This window comes from Pelophylax lessonae (assembly GCF_965119305.1).
Source record: "Pelophylax lessonae genome assembly, chromosome: 10".
NCBI classification, from domain to species: domain Eukaryota; kingdom Metazoa; phylum Chordata; class Amphibia; order Anura; family Ranidae; genus Pelophylax; species Pelophylax lessonae.
In genome coordinates this window covers 195,055,190-195,078,511 of record NC_138777.1, presented here as the reverse complement: position 1 = coordinate 195,078,511, position 23,322 = coordinate 195,055,190, and the positions used below count along the sequence as shown (strand labels likewise).

General features: G+C 41.9%; 1 protein-coding gene across 1 annotated transcript in view; it reads left to right on the top strand.

Moving 5' to 3' along the window:
- Positions 1-23,322, top strand: part of CDH8 (cadherin 8) — a 686,750-nt gene that overhangs the window by 228,784 nt on the left and 434,644 nt on the right. The window contains exon 3 of the mRNA XM_082271081.1: positions 7,732-8,026. Within this exon, the coding sequence (XP_082127207.1) occupies positions 7,732-8,026 (295 nt within the window). The remainder of the gene's footprint in view (positions 1-7,731; positions 8,027-23,322) is intronic.

Here is a 23,322-nt window from a genome sequence, read left to right as displayed (position 1 = left end):
CAGCTGTTACTTCCTCAAGTCTCCCAGAAGCCTCCACAATGCACATGCACAAGGCACAGCAGAGCTTTGAGACTGGGATGTGTGTTGTGTCCCAGGAGGCTCCAGGTGTGGAGGGGCAGCCGATACAAGTCTCTATATCCCTAAATAAATAAGCCACTACCGAAAAAAAAAAAAAAATTCAAACTAATTAGAGGTGGAGGGGAGAAAGGGGATGGAGTGGTTCTTTCACTTTTAAGTGCAGGTTCATTTTACATTTTAACAATTTTAGAAAATTTAAATAATTTAAAAATACTTGCATTTAATGTTCCTTTTTTTCTCAGCTTTTTTTTTTCTTAATTTCCCCTGGTGTTCCTGCCATTAATACACTTCCTGTCCTAAGGTGACAATGCTCACTCTCTGCATCCACGAAGGAGCAGTAATGCCACTCTAGGCTGCTCAATCTTGATTTGGTCTACAAATATCTTCTCCTCTCCTCATTTTCTTGACATAGGTTAGAGGTGTTTTACAGTCCACAGAGGAGATCTAAGAAGGCTGATAAAAATTGTTTAAAATTTCAGTTTAGTGTGCAGAAAGGTACAACGACTCTGGAAATCTGGAAGTAACATTATGTCTTTTTCTGTAGTTGCTGAAAATGTACCTAGAACCAATGCAGCCACAACATTTAAGGACTAGTAAGACAGTTGAGTAAGCTGGTTAGATAAACGTTAAACTCAATGTAAAAAAAGGCTATGATTTGTCCATGCAGGCAAAAAAAAAACATCAATTGAATTTACTGTCACCGTCCCTATCTGCATAGTCTTACCTTTCCTTTTGTTGTTCTTCTGCTGCACTCCTGTTGGGGAGATTCACCCTATTAGCCCATGTGTCTATTGTCACTAGGAAAGAAAGTGAAGGCATCAGAACAGCAATGAAGGGGAAACCTTCCATTGGGGATACTTGAGTGAGTCATAACTCTGGCAGATTTTATCTCATGTCTTCTTTTGTCTCCAGACGAGGAAATAAAGGAAAATCTTCCTGATGGGACACGTAATGATTTTAACCATTCCCTTGTCTATCAAAAAAATAAATAAAATAAAAAGGTTTGGCTATAGACAGTAAAAATACAGAAACATAGAAAAGTGACGGCAGACAAAGACAGAGTAGTCCATTGGTTATACCCATTTATTAATGAATTATTATTATTTATTTGTATTTCTTTTCCATTTAATTTTATTAAGTATTAGTATAGATCTATGTTTTTCCCAGGCATGTTTGAATCCATTTACTGTTGACTGTCTCACTACCTCTGCTAGAAGTTTTTTGCAAGCATCAACTACCCTTTCAGTAACATAATACTTTCTAAGATTCATTTTGAACTTTCCTCCAGTTGGTTTGAGGTCATGTATATTTTATGGTACAGCTCAGTAAAATTTGATTCTTCCACTCTCAGTATATAGTGACTTTTAACCACTTGCCGACCAATCACATTGAGCATACTGTGGCAAAGCGGCTCGATTCCGTCCAGCGACGTAGACCTACGTCGCTGGATTCCTCACCCTGTAGGCGGCGCTCCCGCTGTTTTCAGTCACAGTGGGAGTCGGGCCAGGGGAGGAGCGGCGGCGATCGCCGCTGCTCTTCCCCGATCGTCGGGGGATCGAGTGTGGAGATCCGCCCGTTTGTGTAAACAGAGCGGGCAAATCTCCTAAGGGACAAGGAGTGACAGATTGCAGTGTTCAGCATAGCTGAACATGCGATCTGTCCTTGTGTCACTTAGTCACCTCCCCCCCACACACGTTAGTAAGCACCAGGCATACATTAACCCCTCCCTCTCCAATAAAATTAACCCCTTCTCTGCCAGTGTAATTTTTACAGTAACAGTGCATATTTATAGCACTGATTACTATAGAAATGTCACTGGTACCCCCGAAAGTGTCAAAAATGTCAGTCAAGGGTCCGATCTGTCCGCCGCAATTTCGCAGTCCCGCAAAAAAAAATCGCAGATCGCCGCCATTACGTGTTAAAAAAAAACACCAAAAATTACAGAAATCTTTCCCTTGGTTAGTAAACCCAATAACTTTTGCGCAAACCAATCAAAATATGCTTATTATGATTTTTTTTACCAAACATAGGTAGCAGAAAACAAATTGGCCAAAAATGTAAAAAAAAATTTGATTTTTAAATTTTTTTTGGGGGGGAATTTCATATAAAAAAATGTTAAAAATATTAATATTTTTTCAAAATAAACGCTCTTTTTTTGTTCATAGCGCAAAAAGTAAAAATTGCACAGGTGATCAAATACCACCTAAAGAAAGCTCTGTTTATGGGAAAAAAAGGACGTAAATTTCGTTTGTGTACAGCGTCGCACGACCACGCAATTGTCAGTTAAAGTTGCACAGCACCAAATCGCAAAAAGTGGCCTGGACGTAAGACAGCAAAATCCTCCGGTGGTAAAGTGGTTAAATGAAAAAAAAAAAAAAATACTTTGTGCATTTATAAGGCTTTATCAGTAAGGAAGACAGCAAACTGCAAAGTACAGAAATCCATAGAATCCAATTCATATACATTGATCATTGTTTTGGCTTCGGAATTGTAATTTCTGTTGGCCATTATTGGTTAATGTTATGTGTACATCTTTGTTACTCTCTTCAATGCTTTGCTCAATATCTTTATGGGAAAAGCAATGGGAACACATGGAAGGCATATTTAGAAGAAATATAATTTTAGATCTTTCCTAACAACACACCTGGTTGTTGCTGCCACTGCTAGAGACAGATGAAGGAGCCCATGGCTACGAATGACCTTGTATATAGGCCAGAATCACAATCCATAAAGGGAATTCACAGTGACCTACCTAAGCCTGATCATAACCTACAACAACTGCAAGGACAATTTTCCCATTTAGCCAAGATATGGAGACTTTGCAGCTGCCAGGTTGTGGGCCGCACAGAAATCTGAGTAGGAAGGAGACGGTATTGCTATGTATTGTATTTAAAAAAAAAATTAAAGCTCAATGGAATAGTATAATTTATAGAAACTCATATTTTAAAGCATATCTAAACTCAAGAACAAAAATACATTATGATAAATTGTAGCTTGCCTGTCCGTAGATGTGGTGGATGTATTTGTTTTCTTTTGTCAGACCTTCTTTGCTTATTTTCATTCAGTAGTTCTGCCAGTACTACGCTTCCTGTCCTACAGTGACAACGCTCAGCCGCTGTGCTGTATCTACGAAAGAGCAGCATCAGCCTAGGATTGGGCTACAGAGAACCAATTTGTCTCATCTTCATAACATAGGGGGCAGGTATTTTGTAGTGTACAGAGATAGTTAGGAAATTTGTCAGGGATAACTGTCAGCAAAGGAAGAGAGCACAGGAAGTCACGGGAGGGCAATATTTTTTGGTAGGATCGACTCATCGAACAGATATAACAAGCCATGTTCAATAGTATATTTCACAGACTGAAAGGAAATAAGAAAAGTTCCCTGTTAGGTTCTACATACACTTTAAAGTATTAAAGTGTTTTAAGATATGTCAAAGAATAATATGGAAAGATTAGCAAAATTGACACAATGGAACCAACATCCCTAAGTTACTTGTATAGAGTATAACTCTGAGATTACAGAGTACCCGCCTAGGCGGGATGCATGAAGGCTTGGGGAAACCAAAAGTGGGACTTTAACGGTACCAATACACATAAAGTATTCACAAAAGAGTTAAAAATATAGGAATTTTATTAGTGAAAATATAAAAATCATCCGCATAGAAATATGCTAGATGAATGATTTGGACGGTACAAAAACAAAAACTAAACAATCAAAATCAAAGACTGCACATAATGGATAGAATACATCATATAGATAAATACAATAATGTATACATGACCATATAACAATAGAAGGACTGTAGCTACTCAAAGTGAACACTCCAAGTTGCGTCCACTAGAGCAGCGCCCGACATGTTTCGCCAGATGGCTTCTTCAGGGGCTTTGGTAGCTAGAATCAATGGTCGTGATACTTAATAGATATCTACATAGGCTGGATTCATCACATAAGGTGTATTATTATTTCAGTTTAAAGGAAATATTGAACAAATGAGTCTCATGGGGGGAGTTGTATGGAGGCACCTCAAGGGGTTAACCTTGGTTGGATAAACTGTTAACCGCTCTGAACTGGCACTTGTGTTCGAAAAGACTAGTGCAAAAATAGAGAGTAGCACATATGTAAGCAAAAGGGCTTCATTGTATTCATAATTGCCAATTGCTTGAAGCTGGAGGCGGTAGATGACACAGTGCTGGGTGTATGCTCCGCAACGATTCCCCATGAAAGTATTACTAAAGGATTTTTTTTTAAAACAATAAACATGTTATACTTACCTGCTCTGTGTAATGGTTTTGCACAGAGCAGCCCCCAATCTTCCCATTTTCTGGTCCCCTGCTGGTGCTCTGGGCTCCTTTATCTGCTGAGTGCCCCCATATCTAGCTGCTTGGTCACTTCCAAGCCCCGTCCATTTTTTAATAACAAACATGTTATACTTGTCTACTCTGTGTAATGGTTTTGCACAGAGCAGCCCCCAATCTTCCCATTTTATGGTCCCCTGCTGGTGCTCTGGGCTCCTTTATCTGCTGAGTGCCCTCATATCTAGCTTCTTGGTCACTTCCAAGCCCCGTCCATTTTTTAATAACAAACGTGTTATACTTGTCTACTCTGAGTAATTGTTTTACACAGAGCACCCCCAATCTTCCCATTTACTGGTCCCCTGCCGGGGCTCTGGGCTCTTCTATCTGCTGAGTGCCCTCATAGCAAGCTGTTTGGTCACTTCCAAGCCCTGCTCATTGAAAAAGAATGGAGATAAACCTCATCCTCCGCTTTCTTCTCACTTGTTGTGATTGATACAGCCAATGGCTCCCACTGCTGTGGCTGAGCCAATGAGGAGGGAGAGAGCCAAGAGAGCAGCTGCTCTCATTCACATTGCTGATCGGGATCGGGCTTTGGTAAGTATTAGGGAGGGCCGTGGGACTGTAAACAGAAGGTTTTTTACCTTCATGCATAAAATGCATGAAGGTAAAAAACCTTTGGCCTTTATAACCACTTCAAAGGGATTGTAAAGGTAGAAGGTTTTTTTTCTAATCTTAATGCATTCTATGCATTAGGATAAAAAAAATCCTTCTGTGGGGCCCTCCTCAACCCCCCTAATACTTATCTGAGCCCATCTTTATCCAGTGATTTTGCAGGAGTTTCTCAGCTGTCTGGGACTCCCCTCCTTATTGGCGGAGACAGCAGCGTGGCACGATTGGCTGCTGCTGCTGTCAATCAAAGTAAGTCAGCCAATCAGAAGAGAGAGGGGGCAGGGCCAGGTTGGGGCTCTGTGTCTGAATGGACTCACCTTGGGTGCCCCTATAGCAAGCTGCTTGCTGTTGGGGCACCAACAGGGGGGAGGGACCAGGAGCACAGAAGAGGGACACGAGAAGAGGAGGTTCCGGGCCACTCTGTGCAAATCCAACTGCACAGAGCAGGTAAGTATAATATGTTTGTTATTTAAAAAAAAACAAACTAGACTTTACAATCACTTTAAAGAATCATAGCCATTTACATTTGCTTCATGCATATTAATGTGAAACAGATTGGTTTAAAGTGACCCTTTCCTGTGTCAATGCAGAGCAAAGTAAAAGGGACCCTTTATCCTCTCCCCAGAGTACATACTCACCTTTCCTCGCTAAGATCTGTAATTTCGGTACTGAGTGCACTGAGTTTTGGGGCTTTTGGGGATTTCAGGAAGATAAATAGAGGTGTATGCATTTACCTACTGTTTTCTGCTTTTTGTGTTTAGATCAGTGAATGCAATTTGAAAAAATGTAACAGGGATAATTATCTGAACATGCATTCATATCGGCCTGCTGAAATCCCCTTAAACAGTAATACTAGAAGAGGGAAGGCCTAAGGAAAACCCTATAATCCAACCAGTGCATAATGAAGTGTACATATGCTGGAAGAGAGCATGCTGACTGGAGGAGTGATCAGAAAGCTGACTCATAAGTGCGCTGTTACTACTTTATTGTTCAATCAGCAGGTTAGAGGAGTGCTCTTGACCAAATTGCTCTTGTATTGGAGGGACCATATAAAAACACACAGAGGGCGCACCAACCTAGTGCATTAACCCAAGACAAATAATTTATTGAATAAAAACATGGTAAGTATTATACTCACAAAGTTGCAATTGTTAAAAGCGCATCACAGATCTCAGCAAGTTCCATCCAACTGTATCAAGATATACAACAGAAACTGAAGACCCCGTGCCCCGTGTCTCAGGATAATGCATTAAGTCAGTGCGCCCTCTGTGTGTTTTTATATGGTTGCAGTGGTGTAGACTTCCCGTAGGCCTTTGAGGGCAGCAAGACTGTGGTGATCCACTTCCAAGTATAAGGTAGATCTAAACACACCCATCTGGAGGGGCAATTTTTCTAAGCGCAGGAGTGTTTGTGGTTGGAGGGTGACCACCTGGCTATGCTGCTTGGCATGGGTTTCTGGATAAGGCTTTGCAGAAATTTGTGGCAGGTGAACCCATCCCTATGCATATTTCATCTATGTATTTACCTGCTTGCCTGGAGTTTAGCCTTAATTACTCACTAAAGTCATGTTTTATACTTCATCTCCATTATAACTTGACGTTACATAGTTACATAGTAGGTGAGGTTGAAAAAAGACAATAGTCCATCCAGTTCAACCTGTGTAGGTGTATGTGGCTGTAATCATTTCACATAGCCCTGAATGTTCTGATCCTTGAGATGTACATCTAAGAGTCTTTTGAATGCCACCATACTTCCCGCAGAAACCACCTCTTGTGGTAGAGAATTCCACAATCTTGTAGCCCTAACAGTAAAGAACCCCCCACGTTGCATGCGGTTAAAACACTTCTCCTCTAATCGCATTGTATGCCCTCGAGTTCTCATGCAATCCCTTCGACTGAATAGCTGTTTTTCTATGCCGAGATCCCCATTGAGATATTTATAAATTGCTATCATGTCCCCCCTCAGGCGTCTCTTCTCCAGGGAGAATAAATCAAGCGATTAAGGTCCTCCAATCCCCTAATCAGTTTAGTTGCCCTTCTCTGGACTCTCTCCAGCTCAAACACATCCCTCCTGAGGACTGGCGACCAGAACTGGACAGAATACTCCAGATGCGGTCGGACCAGAGTTTTATAAAGTGGAAGGATTATAGTCTTATCTCTGGAATACATCCCTTTCTTTATGCATGCTAATATTCTGCTGGCTTTGGTAGCTGCCGCTTGACATTGCATGCTATTGCCTAATCTATCATCAACCAAGACTCCCAGATCTTTCTCCATTTTTGATTCCCTCAAGGGTTCCCCCCCTAACGTGTATTGTGTTTTTATGTTTTTAGTCCCCAAGTGCAAAACCTTACACTTCACCACTTCACTTTACAATGACATTTCAATAAGTTCTGCCTTTCAATTCTCTTTTTTTTATACATGTAAAAACAAAGGGGGAAATCATCATATTTATGTCAAAGCATAAGATATGATGTTATTTATGAGCAGGTTTAAAACTTGTCACAGTGCTTATGATTAGTTACTACAGCGCTACTGGGAGTATTATTATAAACTGCCGCTTCATTTGGTTATGTGTCAATTACTTAAACAATACTCATGATCTGCATCCTCCAGGGCAAAGTAACACAGTTGCAAATGGATCTTATTGATAGCCGCAGCACTAACAGAATGCTAATTGTCATTTTAGCTTCACACAGACTTGGATCCTGGGAGCAGCAGAATCAAGTACATCCTTTCCGGAGAGGGAGCCGGCACCATCTTCGTGATCAATGACAAGACGGGAGATATTCACGCAATGAAGAGACTTGATCGGGAGGAGAAGGCTGAGTACACCCTTACAGCACAGGCTGTGGATAGAGATACAAACAAACCTTTGGAACCTCCTTCAGAGTTCATCATTAAAGTTCAGGACATCAACGACAACGCACCGGAATTCCTTAATGGACCGTACCATGCCACTGTCCCTGAGATGTCCCTCGTGGGTATGTATGCAAGAAAAATATTTTTATATTTTTACCCTGATGTATATGTTTTGAGGTATCCTACAATGATCTTCTCATAGTTCAAAGTTTAGTTTCTTGGAATAGACATTGACTGTACAATGATCTTTACATCTGTCCTTGCAGGATCAGGTAAAAATGTAGGATTTTGATGGTGACCTGGTTTTTTAAAGCGGACCTACATTCCTAATGAAGGTTTTAGGTCTTGAGATGCAACACATTGAGAGCTCCTAATGGTTCAAGACGTATGGGGTTGATTTACTAAAACTGGAGCGTGCAAAATCTAGTGAAGCTCTGCATAGAAAACAATTAGCTTCCAGGCTTTTGTCGATGCTTAACCACTTGCCGACCGCTCACTCGAGCTCTACTGCGACAAAGTGGTTAGTTATCGTCCAGCGACGTAGACCTACATCGCTGGACTCCTCCCCTTGTGGGCGGCGCACGCGCGCCGCCGGAGGCTCGCTCCCGCTGTATTCATTCACAGCGGGAGTCGGGCCAGGGGAGGAGCGGCGGCGATCGCCGCTGCTCTTCCCCGATCGTCGGGGAATCGAGTTTGGAGATCCGCCCGCTTGTGTAAACAAAGCAGGCGGATCTCCTAAGTGACAAACAGTGACAGATTGCAAGGTTCAGCATAGCTGAACCTGCGATCTGTCCTTGTGTCACTCAGTCATCTCCCCCCACACATGTTAGTAAGCACCAGGCATACATTAACCCCTCCCTCTCCAATAAAAATTAACCCCTTCCCTGCCAGTGTCATTTTTACAGTAACAGTGCATATTTATAGCACTGATTACTGTAGTAATGTCACTGGTACCCCCAAAAGTGTCAAAAATGTCAGTCAAGGGTCCGATCTGTCCGCCGCAATGTTGCAGTCCCGCAAAAAAAATTGCAGATCGCCGCCATTACTCGTTAAAAAAAAAAAACACCAATAATGACAGAAATCTTTCCCTTAGTTAGTAAACACAATAACTATTGCGCAAACCAATCAAAATATGCTTGTTGTGATTTTTTTTACCAAACATAGGTAGTAGAAAACAAATTGGCCAAAAATTTAAAAACATTTTGATTTTTACATTTTTTTTGGGGGGAATTTCATATACTCCTCACTTAAAGCGATAGTAAACCCCTGTCTGTGTGTTTTTTGTTTTGCAACCTGCAAGATAATGCCACAATGTGCTAGTATCCATTGCACATTATGTGAAACCTATCTTAGAACAAAGCTTTCCAGCGGCGTGCCGTCACCGCTGACAAGGCTTCCATCTTCACCCGGTCCTCCTTCCGGGTTAATTGACTAAGGCTATGTGAGTGGCCGGAGCTGTGATGACATCACTTCTGTGAATGTGCACGGGAGCCGCCATTTATGCCACATGACTCTGAAGGAAAGGCCCATTCCATCAGAGCGCAGGCTCCGGTGACATCATGGACTGCTGTTACAGAAAATATCTCCTAAACAGTGCATGTTTAAGAGATATTTACAATACCTATAGATAATCCTTAAACACTTGCTGACCGCCGCAAGTACATATACTGCGGCGGTCAGCCCCCCCCCCGCTGGGCAAAGTGACGTATGGGTACGTCACTCGCCCGCGAGCCAATAGGGGGTGAGCGCGCACCACCGGAGGCGCACTCCCGCCCCCGCTAGTTCACTGCCATCCCCGCACGAGTGACCGGCGGCTCTGATGTCCAAACCAATCAAAATATGCTTATTGCGATTTTTTTCACCAAAAATATGTAGCAGAAAACAAATTGGCCTAAAATGTTAAAACATTTTAATTTTTACATTTTTTTGGGGGGGAATTTCTTATAAAAAAATTTGAAAAATATTGTTATTTTTTCAAAATTGTTGCTCTTTTTTTGTTTATAGCGCAAAAAGTAAAAATCGCACAGGTGATCAAATACCACCAAAAGAAAGCTCTGTTTGTGGGAAAAAAAGGACGTCAATTTAATTTGGGTACAGCGCCGCACGACCGCGCAATTGTCTGTCAAAGTCAGGCAGTGCCGAATTGCAAAATAGGCCCTGGTCTTTGAGCAGCCAAATCATCCGGGGCTTAAGTGGTTAAAGAGAAAAAGTACAGATGGTTCCACAGCCTAGCGCATTATCTTTGAAACAATGTATTTAGATTGTATGCACATCATACTCACAAAGTGGATAAAAAACACAGGCTCCAAATAAAACAATAAGTCTACCGAAAATGTCCACTGGGCGTAGTCCACTGAAACAGACTGTGGTTAGATGCAAAACCTATAAATGCAGCTTATGCGTTTCAGGGGTGTCCCCCCCTTCCTCTATTATAGCTTACCTTTAGGTACAAATTATGCATGGGAGTTTACTTCCACTTTAGTGAACGAATTCTGTTCCTATGACTTGGTCACTAAGTGAGGAGCAGCCCCTTACCAACATTTCAAACATACTGGGCTGGTAGGCTATTTGTGTCAACCATCTTTAGATGTTGTTTTAATGTCACCTTTGCACCATTTAAACATTTCTTAGTATACTTATACATTTTATTTTTATACAGTAGTGTATTGTGCACTGTTATTTTAATGACCAAAGTTCTCATACAGTATACAATACCGACTGGTCATAGAGCTGGTCATAAGTGTAAATGGTCATTAAACAGGTAGGTTGTTAAGTAAGGAGTGTCTGTTGACTCAATTATTTTAGCAGTACTACCCACCCACTGCCACCCAAAATTACTTATGAAGGATCTGTTCCATTGGGGGTCCCTCTCAAGAGTTTAGTAATCACAGGAGAACCCTCTAATACCACACTCCTTAATCCAGAATGTATTAAAGATTGGAAAGGTAAAGTTTAATGTAGGGCCACTGATTATAATACGCCGCTATTAGTTGTAATTATTTAAATGCTTGGCTTCAGCACCCAGTAGTTTTATGTTTGGCTCTTATGTGTTTAAATCTCTGGTTCTAAGAATACAGTGCTTAGAGGTTTAATTATCTTCTCCATTTATTTTCTGTGAAAATTGCTCTCAGGCTGCCACAGAGTTCTGTACAAGGTTGGAAATGTCACACTTGCATGCCATAATGTTAAAGTATAACAGAGACAACATTTCTTTTTATATTTGGAATGACTTGTGGGAGGATTAGATGCCCTGTCAGGTTTGTATTGCTGCCTGCATCCCTGTTAAGGAGATTCACCTTTTCTAAGTGTCCTGATCACCAATTTCACTGGGAAGTGAAGGTAAATTCTAAATTTTGAGTTGGCACCAGAGCTGAAATAGAGAGGAAATCTTCCAACTGGGAAAAATTGCTCCCATGGCAATGTACTAAGACTGAATTTCCCTTACATTGGAAAGATATCATTTAAGTTCCTGTTTAGACTACAGAACAGGATGTGGAGGGAAATCTCCCTAATGACACAGATAGAAAAAAAAAAAAACATGATAGCAGTATTAACTAGTGATCGACCAATATATATTTTTTATACCGATATTTGGGTCATCGGATATCGGTATTGGCCGATATTGGCCAATTTTTTCGGACATTTAAAAAATATATATTTTTTATTTTTCACAATTACTCTTGTGGAGGGATCTGGGGGTCCAAAAGACTCCAAACCCCTCCTCTGTACCTAAAACCATTAAAAACACCAAGTTTGGCTGTTTTGAATGCTCTCATTTTTTTAATCTACCTCCGAGTACCTTGAAGTGATGTCCTGACATCACTTCCGTTTTTTTTACATGGAGACCCGATCAGAGTCGAATGCGGCTGTGATCGGGTCTTCTCTTCGGGGGCCATGCAGGTAGGATGCCCGGGTCTCCCGGTGGGAAGCCGCCCACTCCCGCTCCTTGTAATGACAGCCGAGCGGCTTCTCAGTCACATCAGTTGTAATTACAAGAGAGCTATGGATGCCGGTACCGGGGTGATGCCTCTAGCTGCAGGCATCAGTCCGGTACAAGCACTTTCCTAAATATCGGCAATATCGATAACTTCAGGGGCTGCTTCCGATATATCGGCGAAAGTGCATATCGGTCACCGATATATCGGCATTGCCAATAATCGGTCGATTCCTAGTATTAACCCTCCTCTACTCTATCCAAATAAAAATAAAACAAACTGGCTTTAGATATTATTTAAAAAATGGCTTCCAAGGCCAGTGGTTGTGATGGTGGCCTGATAGAAGCAAACACGTCTTCTAAAGAAAGTATCTTTAGAAAGGGGGACATAACAGACCTTGGCTGTATCAAAGACTATAGCAAACCCTACCAGCAAACTGGTGATAGGAAGAAAAGAAGATGAGTTGGATTTTTCACTCAACATTATTTCCCTGAAAACGGTTGAAGGGGTGTCCGCGGTGCACATAAACATACAAGCTTCTAAAACACTAATAGCAAACAATTAATGTTTGTTGCTATGAGACAGAAATTTTGGATTTCTCTACTTTTCATACTTGACGCATTTTTCTATTTTATTTGTTCACTGTGACTAAGGAGAATGAAAATATTCATATGCACTTTTAAGGAGCCATTCACTCAAGCCCACATAATGTAGAGAATAATATGTGCGTGTCCCAAAATGCCTGCAGCCATTTACTTTATATAGTAGGTACTAGGTACATCATTTTTGGGAGCTGTGCATCAGATGCATAATTGTATAAATGTTTTCGGAAAAAAAAGTAGACTTGGTTTTTACATGCTCCAAAATGGATAATATTCTGTAAGGCTAATTAAAATGTAAATGATATTTAGCAAAATGAGTCCACTTTAAGTGAACCTGTGCTGTGCCTTGGCATTTCCTTTATCTCCTGACACTGAATAAAGAGTAGAAAGAGGGAGTATACATTATGTGGTTGGGAATGAGGGGGATTTGCTTGCCCTTGAATGGTAATGGTAACACACCAGGATTAAGGATTATGACAGGTGATAAGCATAACTATAATCAGAAAAAAAAAAAAAAGTACTAATCAAATAGGTCTTGCCCAATAAAAATTCAGAAACCATTAATGTTGAAAAAGGAAAAGCCACAACTTTGTTGGAGTTAATAAAAAACATGTACTTTGTATATTGTAACAGCAAACAATGATATTCTTATCTGAACCATCAGTCAGACAGTGAGAAGTCTAACTTACCAATGGTCCAGAGGGCAAAAAAAAAAAAACACATGCCAGTATCCCACTGGCAAGGTAAAATCAACCAATGAAGCTCTGATGATAAACCATATAGGGAGGGAGGGAGGGTGGAGGACTTGCCAAGAGACTACAGGGATTTCAAGGTCAGTAGATCCCACCGATTCTAGTCTTAAAGTGTTTTTTACCCCAACACTTCATAATACTGATATGTGGCTGCTATGTGGCTGCTTTATCATGTACTTGTAAAAGAAAGCATCCTGTTCTCTTTGTACTGCTTCCTTTGTGTGAAATCCCTGCTGTTCCAGCTAGTCCCCTTGCTTTCTTATTAAAAACTAACCACACTAAGCAGGAGAGCACATTGTGGTCAGTTCTCTAGCTAAGCTGGGAACTCAGTGTACACTCCTCCAATGATCAGATTTGTCCGGACACGCCCCCACTGCACAGCCATTCACTGGGAAGCTCAGTGTGCTGCTGCCTCTCCTCCCACCAGCATTAATGCAGCTGAGAACAGAGGGAATGTGATCATTTATAAAAAAAGGGGGCCAAAAAGTATTTATAATTTTTTTTATATCTATACAAAAAATGTTTTGCCTTTCGTTTCTATTCTAAATGGAATGGGTTGGTTTACAAGGTGATCATTTACAATCACTTTAAAGCAGTGATTAAACCCACCAATTGTAGTAGTTTCCAGTCTGATTATATCAGCCCTCAACCAAACAGTCAAGCCCTCGAATGACTGATGTCATAGCTATTCACATGCAGTATCATGGCAACAGCAGACCCAAGTAGAGGCTAAGATGGTGCCGTCTCCAGGGGAAAAAGGAGAGGAGGGTTGACTTCTGCTTTAAGTAGGACCCTTCAATCCTCACACCTTAGACAGGAAATGGCCAATATGTAACCCCTTTTCTTTATAGTTACACTATTTTTCAGGTTAAAGTTTAAGCTTATAATCATGCAATGCTTTCCTCAGAGTCGGTTCACACCTGAACACAGTGCGGGAAAGGCGTATTCTATGTCTGTTTCCTGCACCACAGGTGAACGCAGATAAATAGGCTGCAAAATCACACTGCACAATAACATGCCACTTGTTCCTGTGCCATCCTGGTGTGAAACGGCCTTCAGTCAGGGCACTCTTTCACTAAGGCTCTAAGGTACCTTTATTGTCTTCACAATGTCAGTTGAATCCAAATAGATTTCAAAAGTACAGCCCTATTCATTAAAAATAAAGATCCTTATCCTCAGGGCTTTTTTTCAGGGGGAACGCAGTCCCGGCACTTCCAACACTGAATGTATTTAAGTGCAAGGGGTGCTGGGGTGTGCTGGATGGTCTATTGATGATGGCTGCTGGAAGATCTATTTTTGCATGGGGGTCTGTTGTTGCTGGAGGAGGATCTATTGTTACTAAGAGGGATCTTATATTTCTGAGGAGTTAGTTGCTGCTAGAAGTTATCTACTGTTGAGAGAGAGGTCGTTTGTTGCTGGCTGTTGGAGAATTTAGGGTTGTTGCTGGTGGTCTATTGTCGCTGGGGTGGATCTATTGCTGCTGGGTGGTATTTTGTTGTGGGGGGAGGGGGCATTGTTGTATAGGTGATCTCTTGTTTCTGGGGGTCTATTTTTGCTGGCTGCAGGGGATCTATTTTGCTGCTTTTCTTTTAAAATTAACAAGTTCAATACAAATTACTTAGCACCACAGAATGACACTTGGCTCTGTGTTCTCTAAAAGGGATGGTACTGGGAGGTGGGTAGGGGGCTGAGACCAAGGGATGTGCTTGGGGGTGGGTAGGGGGCGGAGACAAGGGGTGACTCAGAAGGGGGTGTTCCTGCACCTACTATCTGAGAAAAAAAGGCCTGCTTATCCTTGTTTTGAGCCAGATGTTAGATGTAAAGCGGAACTAAACTCTGTTTGATCTTCAACTGCCATTCCGTGCACATTTGATCAGTTATGACACCATCCATTTAATGGTTTAACAGTTTGGTCAAGAGCACAACCAACATGATAGTTACATTCCCAGCATGTTCCTGGATTGCAACTGTTTTTTGAAACTGTTCAATCCATGGGTTAATTACGCTTTAGGGAGGATAACAATTTTCATATTTTTCCCCCAAATCCTTGCAGGCCTGGGGCATGTGGCCAAATACCAGCACCTTGGTCATGTGATGTTAGCCTTAGTGATGTTGAGGCAGAGCTGGACAGTCAGTGGCTTTTCCTGAAAATGGAACCACCCTCGTAGCTGAGGTCATGTGACTAGTCCTCTGGCTTACCGGTAGCAGTAGGACACGAATGTAAGGGTTCTAGGAGAATAACTTATAATGTTGTTCCGTCCGGTCCCCTTACAGTTACAATGCTGTTTCTTCTCAATCGGTTACATTTCACCAATAGGTCTGCTTTAAGAAACCAGACAGAAAATGTCCTTTGTTTAAACAGGCAACAACCATTTGCACTCTTATTAAACCATGTCATGTGAATATGTATGCAGGCATAAAAGTACGAGCATAACTGATTGACGCCTTGCAAAACTCTGTTTTGCCTTCAATTTAACCTCCACCCACCACTTGTTTTCTTTTACAGGCTCCCTTATCTAAACTGAAAATCCATTTAAATTCACTTTTTCTCCACCAATAGTCATTTATTGTGGATAGTTATTTCAATTATTTACCTCATTTGCATTCTCCATTTTAATTGAACAGTAAGTGAGGAACTGTTGTGATTGAAACATAAGTGCTCCCACTACTTAAATGGTGTAGAGATGCTTCATTAAGCGAGCTTTATTTTTCGAGCATTTCATCTGTAAGTAAGGTGGTTGTGGTGGCGCTCCTTCAGATTCACCGTTCTATTTTGCGATATTTAATTGACTTCTGATGCATTTGACAGCAACATCTGGTGCATTATTACATGTTTATCAATCAACTATACAGGCAGGGATGCAAATATTACCACTTACACGTGGTAATCTGTATTGCCAGCTATAATTTGCAGCACAACACAAATCCAATCGTTTTTTTCTTCATCTGCAAGAGTTATTAAATAATTAAAGTGCACCTGTCACACATAAGAGAGGCATTAAGCTAAGCATGTTGTACATTGAATTATGCAGAGAAAAAATCAAGTTGAGGCTGAATTTAAAGTATATCTAAAGGAAAGTTTTAATTTCGATAGAGCAGAGAGAGGGTACGTTTTTTTTATTTTAATTCTGTGTCACATTGGGGAGATGTCCCATTGGTTCCTATGCTGTAGATACAACAGGAAGTTAGAGAAGATCTCTGTAAAATTGGAGAATATCTATTGGATGCTTTTCACGGTAACAGGCAGGGGAGGACTGGGCCAGGGATCAGGGGGGCAATTGCCTCCTGGGCTGCTCTCATGCCTTGTAAAAAGGCTGCACCACTTTTCTGCTACAGACATGCCTAAAGAATTTCTCCTGAAGAGAAGTAAAAAGCCCCTGCCGCTGACCACCTAGGTGCATTTTGAGGACAATGAAAGAGCGCAGGACTCCCCTCCCCATGGATGGTGTAAACTGTTTCTAAACAGAGGCCGGTTTATTGCCCCACTGGAGACTCTCCTCCCCTGGCCAGCCCTAATAAAGCTGTCCCAGCTCTCCCTAACTGCCCCCTGTTGGCCTGGTTGGGAGCAGGGATTCAGCCGGTGAGTAGAGACTACCGAGAGCAGAGCTTCAGCCTGGAATGAAGATCAGGAGGAGGACAGAAAGAGGGAGAGTGGGACTCTTTTTATTTTCTTTTTTTGCCTTTCTTGTGGCCCTGTCCTAAAAAAATTTTCTTAGCGGACTTAATCGGCTTTTTTGTTTGCGGAGTTGTATCCGGCTGCAGCACGGACCACGAGTGACGCAATAACGGCAATGTTTGGATGCGAATTGCCGTATAAAGAATCACTTCCGGTCTCCGGGTCCGAGTCGCTGCACCTTGGGCTTCTGGTTTGTACTTGCCCCCTGGGATTAAAGTTGCTAGTCTGCCCCTGGTAACAGGTGTCCCCATTGGAAAAATTGACTTGTGTTCTTGGTCTGGTGAAAACTCTTAATTTTGGATTTTCCTTAATTTTTGTCCTGCTTAAAATGACTACAAGGATAAACAGAGAGGGTAAATCTCCCCAGTATGTGCACAGACAGCAATAAAAATAAAAATAAAAAAATGACAGGGGCTCTAATCATTCACATTCCATTCATAAAATATAGTATATCAGAAATATTTATATAGAATCCATTTCTACTGTATATACCCATATCCCACTATCTAACAAGAACACAACATTTTTTAAATAAATGGCGACTTTTATGGTATTATGCTACAATAATTAACATCATCCGCTAAAGTGCATCAGTTTTTGCACATATTTATTAACCAGCAACAACTGGTAAAAGACAGAACAATTCAAGTCTATACCCAAAATTCATCCTCATATGCAGTGTCTTTAAATGGTCTCTCTGCTTTCATAAATATTTCTTGAGGAGCCAGGCACAATGGAGCGAGGAAGGGCAGACCAAACTTTCTGCATTTTGAGCACATGTATATTTCCCAGGGTGTTAGTGTAGGCCATAATATGGTATAAAATCTCAAATCTGAATAGCTGATATCAGGCAAATCAAAACAGTTGTTTATCTGCTTTCTGATTAACTCCATTATGCGTACAGCGGCAGAGCGGCTCTCCAGGGCTGGATCATACATCTAGTATGTAATCCAGCACTTCCAGGTAGGGGGCGCCCCGACTATGCTGTGATTAGTCACAGGACAAGCTGATCAGCAGGTGCCCACTGATCGGTGAGGAAGAAGATAGGACAGATCTCTGTCAATGTAAACAATACAGAGTTCTCTCCTGTCAGTTGGGATGATCAATTTTCGCCAAACGAAAGCTCTTTTTGTGGGGAAAAAATGATACTAATTTAATTGTGTGCAGAGTTGCGTGCAATTTTCTGTTAAAATAACCCAGTGCTAAAAAGTAAAAAATGGCCTAGTCATTATGGAGGGTAAATCTTCTGGAGGTCAAGTGGTTAAGGTTAAAGGTATACCCATAAATAGTGGGTGTTTTGTATAGTGTCCTTTTCTTATCCCCACCTCTTTCCAGGTACAAGTCAAATCATTCTTATGGGGAGCCATACTTATGGTGACCTCCAGCTCTCCTGCAAAGTATGACTTTCCCCATCATAATAAATCAGACTGTGGCATATGGGATAAAATGGACCCAGGAAGGTTGCTTTGAAAGAGATCCTGGGTGGTTCTGGGAAGGGACCACAGTTAAAGTGGAGTTCCAGCCTAAACACACACTCACCTGTCCCACGGTACATCAATGCGGCCGCCCGAAGCCTCACTCTTCTCCCTCTCTGCTCTGCGGCGCCGGCATCACTGGTGTGGGCACCCGGATGTGACAGTTTGCGGCTTCACAGCCGGGTACGCACTGGGCATGCGCGAGTTGCGCTACGCGTCTCGATTGGCCGGCAATCTTCTGGGACCTCTGACATGTCCCAGAAGATTGCAGGGAGAGAGGGGGAGAGGAGAACTTAAGCTAAGGGCGCCGTGGCGCTCCGAGCGGAAGTGGGAGCAGTTACCTGTCAAAACTAGGTACCTGCTCCCCCCCCCCAAAAAAAATGACATGCCAAATGTGGCACGTCAGGGGGTTAGAACTACCTAAAGCGGAAGTTCCACTTTTGGGTGGAACTCTGCTTTAATATTACTGTAAAATTGACAAAGTTATATATTGAAACAGGTGTGTGTGAGTGTGTGTGAGTGTGTGAGTGTGTGTGTGTGTGGGGGGGGGGGGGGGCATGCCTTAAATTAAAATTAAAGCAAAAGTAGTTATTCATTAAGTTTTAAGGACACATTTTAGGAATTAGGTCAATGTAGGGTCAAAGTTATTGCCTGGGTCAAGTTAAGAGATCTGTGTTGATTGCAGGCAGTTGAGAGCATGGGTAAAATTTTAAGTGATGGAGAGGAGGTCACATTTTTTTTTTTAAAGGGGTTAAACCGTAAGGGTTCATGCATGGGAATATTACATGTTAGGAGTGTTCTTTAGTAGTAGGTACAGTTTGCAACATGGGGCATATACAGTAGATCCATAGCTAGAGTTTAGAACTAACACTCAGTCTAGTTACTGTAACTATTGTCAAAGTTACGTGCAATCACCAGTGACAACCAATAAAACTTATCTAGGGATTTAATACAATTCTTGTATTCTTAGCAGTAGTTTGTTTTTAATAGAAATTCACAATTTAACAATGGTTTAAAATTGCCTATAGTTATTATTATTAAATATATGAAAAACGGATGACAGGGGCAGGGGGGGGACAGATGAAACCCATAACAAAAGAAGTTATATTTACATCAGTTCTCTTATCTATTCTGGTGTTTCTGTAGCAGGCTGTCGGTGATACAGTAGGGGCATGTTTGTGAGCATATGAGTCATTCCTACGCTGAGACAGATCTCCGTTCTTGTTTGATGATTAGGTTGTTGGAATGAGAACAATGATCCTGATTGGAATAGTTTACTGAGCTTTTTCAAGCATCAGTATCTCTGTTGATGGAATGAAAAGAAGTACGTGTAACACATTTATATTCCAGGACTTTCAGAACAGTAACCCTTGGCAGGTGTGTAACCTTCTTAGCTAGTGATCCGATTGACACCTGGGATTAAAACTCATTCCACTGAGTTTAAACACCATCCCACAACAATTTAGGCTTGCTTTTCCCTCGCTACATACAGGAAATAGTTTTATGTAACCCTACATCATTTCATTTGTGCCTATTGTAGTAAATGTAATGGAAGGGGATGTTAGGGAAAGGCAAAACCCTTCTTTGGAATCAGGGTCAGATGTCATTCACATAGGACTGTAGGCACATAACCTATAGCACCCATAGTCATACCTCTCTACTAGAATCAGGTCTTTCTTTCTCTTGTTTTACTAGATCTAATGTGGTTTCTAATATTGTGGCAATGTGTAAATAAACTTGTGTTAGATGCCCTATGATAAATCCAACCCCGTTTGGGATTATTTATTAAAAGAGTATAAGTAACATAGCACAAAGCCAAACTAACCAATCAAAATCCATTGTGTAATGACCAGTATTAATTATGAATTTTGATAGGTTGCATTGACTGTAATATGAAAGGAACTCCCCTAACCCAAGGCTAGGGTTGAGCGGACACCTAGATGTCCGTGTTCGACGGGTTCGGCCGAACTTTAAAAAAAAGTCCGGGTCCGTGTCCCGGACTTTTACCGAACTTTTCCCGGACACCGAACCCCATTGAAGTCAATGGGGACCCGAACTTTAAGGCACTAAAATGGCTCTAAAACACCAAAGGAAAGGGCTAGAGTGCTGCAAATGGCAGCAAAACGTAATTAAGAGCATGGCAAGTGCTCTGCAAACAAATGTGGATAGGGAAATAACTTAAAACAACAAAAAAAAACAGAAAAATAAAACAATGTTCTTCTTCATCTCTGAAGGACGAGGCCCATATGGAGTAGGAGGGAGGTTGAGGTGGTGGTGGATGTGGCGGTGACATAGGCGTGCGCACAGGGTGTGCTGGGTGTGCCTGGGCACACCCTAATCACCTAGGGCACATAGCATTGCCAGTGAGGAGATGGGAAAGATCTCCCTGGGACCTGCTCTGCTCTATTTCTCCTTGCCTACAGGTACATGGCCCCGATACATTACTCTCCCTGCTGGCAAACACATGCATGTGTATTTCAACTTTGGGGTGCACACCTTAATGCAATAGGCTGCGCACACCTATGGGCGGTGTAGGTGGAAGCGGCGGTGGAGGAGGACCAGGCCCCAATTACTATTGTTTGTACCCCTAAAAGGCTAGATGAGGAGTAGGGGGAGTATGGAACAGGCAGCACCCTCAAACCTTCAGAAGTATGAGATGAACCCCAACAACTTGGAAAGGTGGATCTCTCTCACACGTACCGACACAGACTATCCCGCAATTCAATTGATCCTCAAAGGTTTTTATTGAATAGCGGAATAGGAAATATGATCAAAAAAAGTGTATGTATCTCGCACGTACACAACCACACTAGGCCCCAATTACTATTGTTTGTACCCCTAAAAGGCTAGATGAGGAGTAGGGGGGGTATGGAACAGGCAGCACCCTCAAACCTTCAGAAGTATGAGATGAACCCCAACAACTTGGAAAGGTGGATCTCTCTCACACGTACCGACACAGACTATCCCGCAATTCAATTGATCCTCAAAGGTTTTTATTGAATAGCGGAATAGGAAATATGATCAAAAAAAGTGTATGTATCTCGCACGTACACAACCACACTAGGCCCCAATTACTATTGTTTGTACCCCTAAAAGGCTAGATGAGGAGTAGGGGGAGTATGGAACAGGCAGCACCCTCAAACCTTCAGAAGTATGAGATGAACCCCAACAACTTGGAAAGGTGGATCTCTCTCACACGTACCGACACAGACTATCCCGCAATTCAATTGATCCTCAAAGGTTTTTATTGAATAGCGGAATAGGAAATATGATCAAAAAAAGTGTATGTATCTCGCACGTACACAACCACACTAGGCCCCAATTACTATTGTTTGTACCCCTAAAAGGCTAGATGAGGAGTAGGGGGGGTATGGAACAGGCAGCACCCTCAAACCTTCAGAAGTATGAGATGAACCCCAACAACTTGGAAAGGTGGATCTCTCTCACACGTACCGACACAGACTATCCCGCAATTCAATTGATCCTCAAAGGTTTTTATTGAATAGCGGAATAGGAAATATGATCAAAAAAAGTGTATGTATCTCGCACGTACACAACCACACTAGGCCCCAATTACTATTGTTTGTACCCCTAAAAGGCTAGATGAGGAGTAGGGGGGGTATGGAACAGGCAGCACCCTCAAACCTTCAGAAGTATGAGATGAACCCCAACAACTTGGAAAGGTGGATCTCTCTCACACGTACCGACACAGACTATCCCGCAATTCAATTGATCCTCAAAGGTTTTTATTGAATAGCGGAATAGGAAATATGATCAAAAAAAGTGTATGTATCTCGCACGTACACAACCACACTAGGCCCCAATTACTATTGTTTGTACCCCTAAAAGGCTAGATGAGGAGTAGGGGGAGTATGGAACAGGCAGCACCCTCAAACCTTCAGAAGTATGAGATGAACCCCAACAACTTGGAAAGGTGGATCTCTCTCACACGTACCGACACAGACTATCCCGCAATTCAATTGATCCTCAAAGGTTTTTATTGAATAGCGGAATAGGAAATATGATCAAAAAAAGTGTATGTATATCACACGTACACAACCACACTAGGCCCCAATTACTATTGTTTGTACCCCTAAAAGGCTAGATGAGGAGTAGGGGGGGTATGGAACAGGCAGCACCCTCAAACCTTCAGAAGTATGAGATGAACCCCAACAACTTGGAAAGGTGGATCTCTCTCACACGTACCGACACAGACTATCCCGCAATTCAATTGATCCTCAAAGGTTTTTATTGAATAGCGGAATAGGAAATATGATCAAAAAAAGTGTATGTATCTCGCACGTACACAACCACACTAGGCCCCAATTACTATTGTTTGTACCCCTAAAAGGCTAGATGAGGAGTAGGGGGGGTATGGAACAGGCAGCACCCTCAAACCTTCAGAAGTATGAGATGAACCCCAACAACTTGGAAAGGTGGATCTCTCTCACACGTACCGACACAGACTATCCCGCAATTCAATTGATCCTCAAAGGTTTTTATTGAATAGCGGAATAGGAAATATGATCAAAAAAAGTGTATGTATCTCGCACGTACACAACCACACTAGGCCCCAATTACTATTGTTTGTACCCCTAAAAGGCTAGATGAGGAGTAGGGGGGGTATGGAACAGGCAGCACCCTCAAACCTTCAGAAGTATGAGATGAACCCCAACAACTTGGAAAGGTGGATCTCTCTCACACGTACCGACACAGACTATCCCGCAATTCAATTGATCCTCAAAGGTTTTTATTGAATAGCGGAATAGGAAATATGATCAAAAAAAATGTATGTATATCACACGTACACAACCACACTAGGCCCCAATTACTATTGTTTGTACCCCTAAAAGGCTAGGAGTAGGGGGAGTATGGAACAGGCAGCACCCTCAAACCTTCAGAAGTATGAGATGAACCCCAACAACTTGGAAAGGTGGATCTCTCTCACACGTACCAACACAGACTATCCCCCAATTTA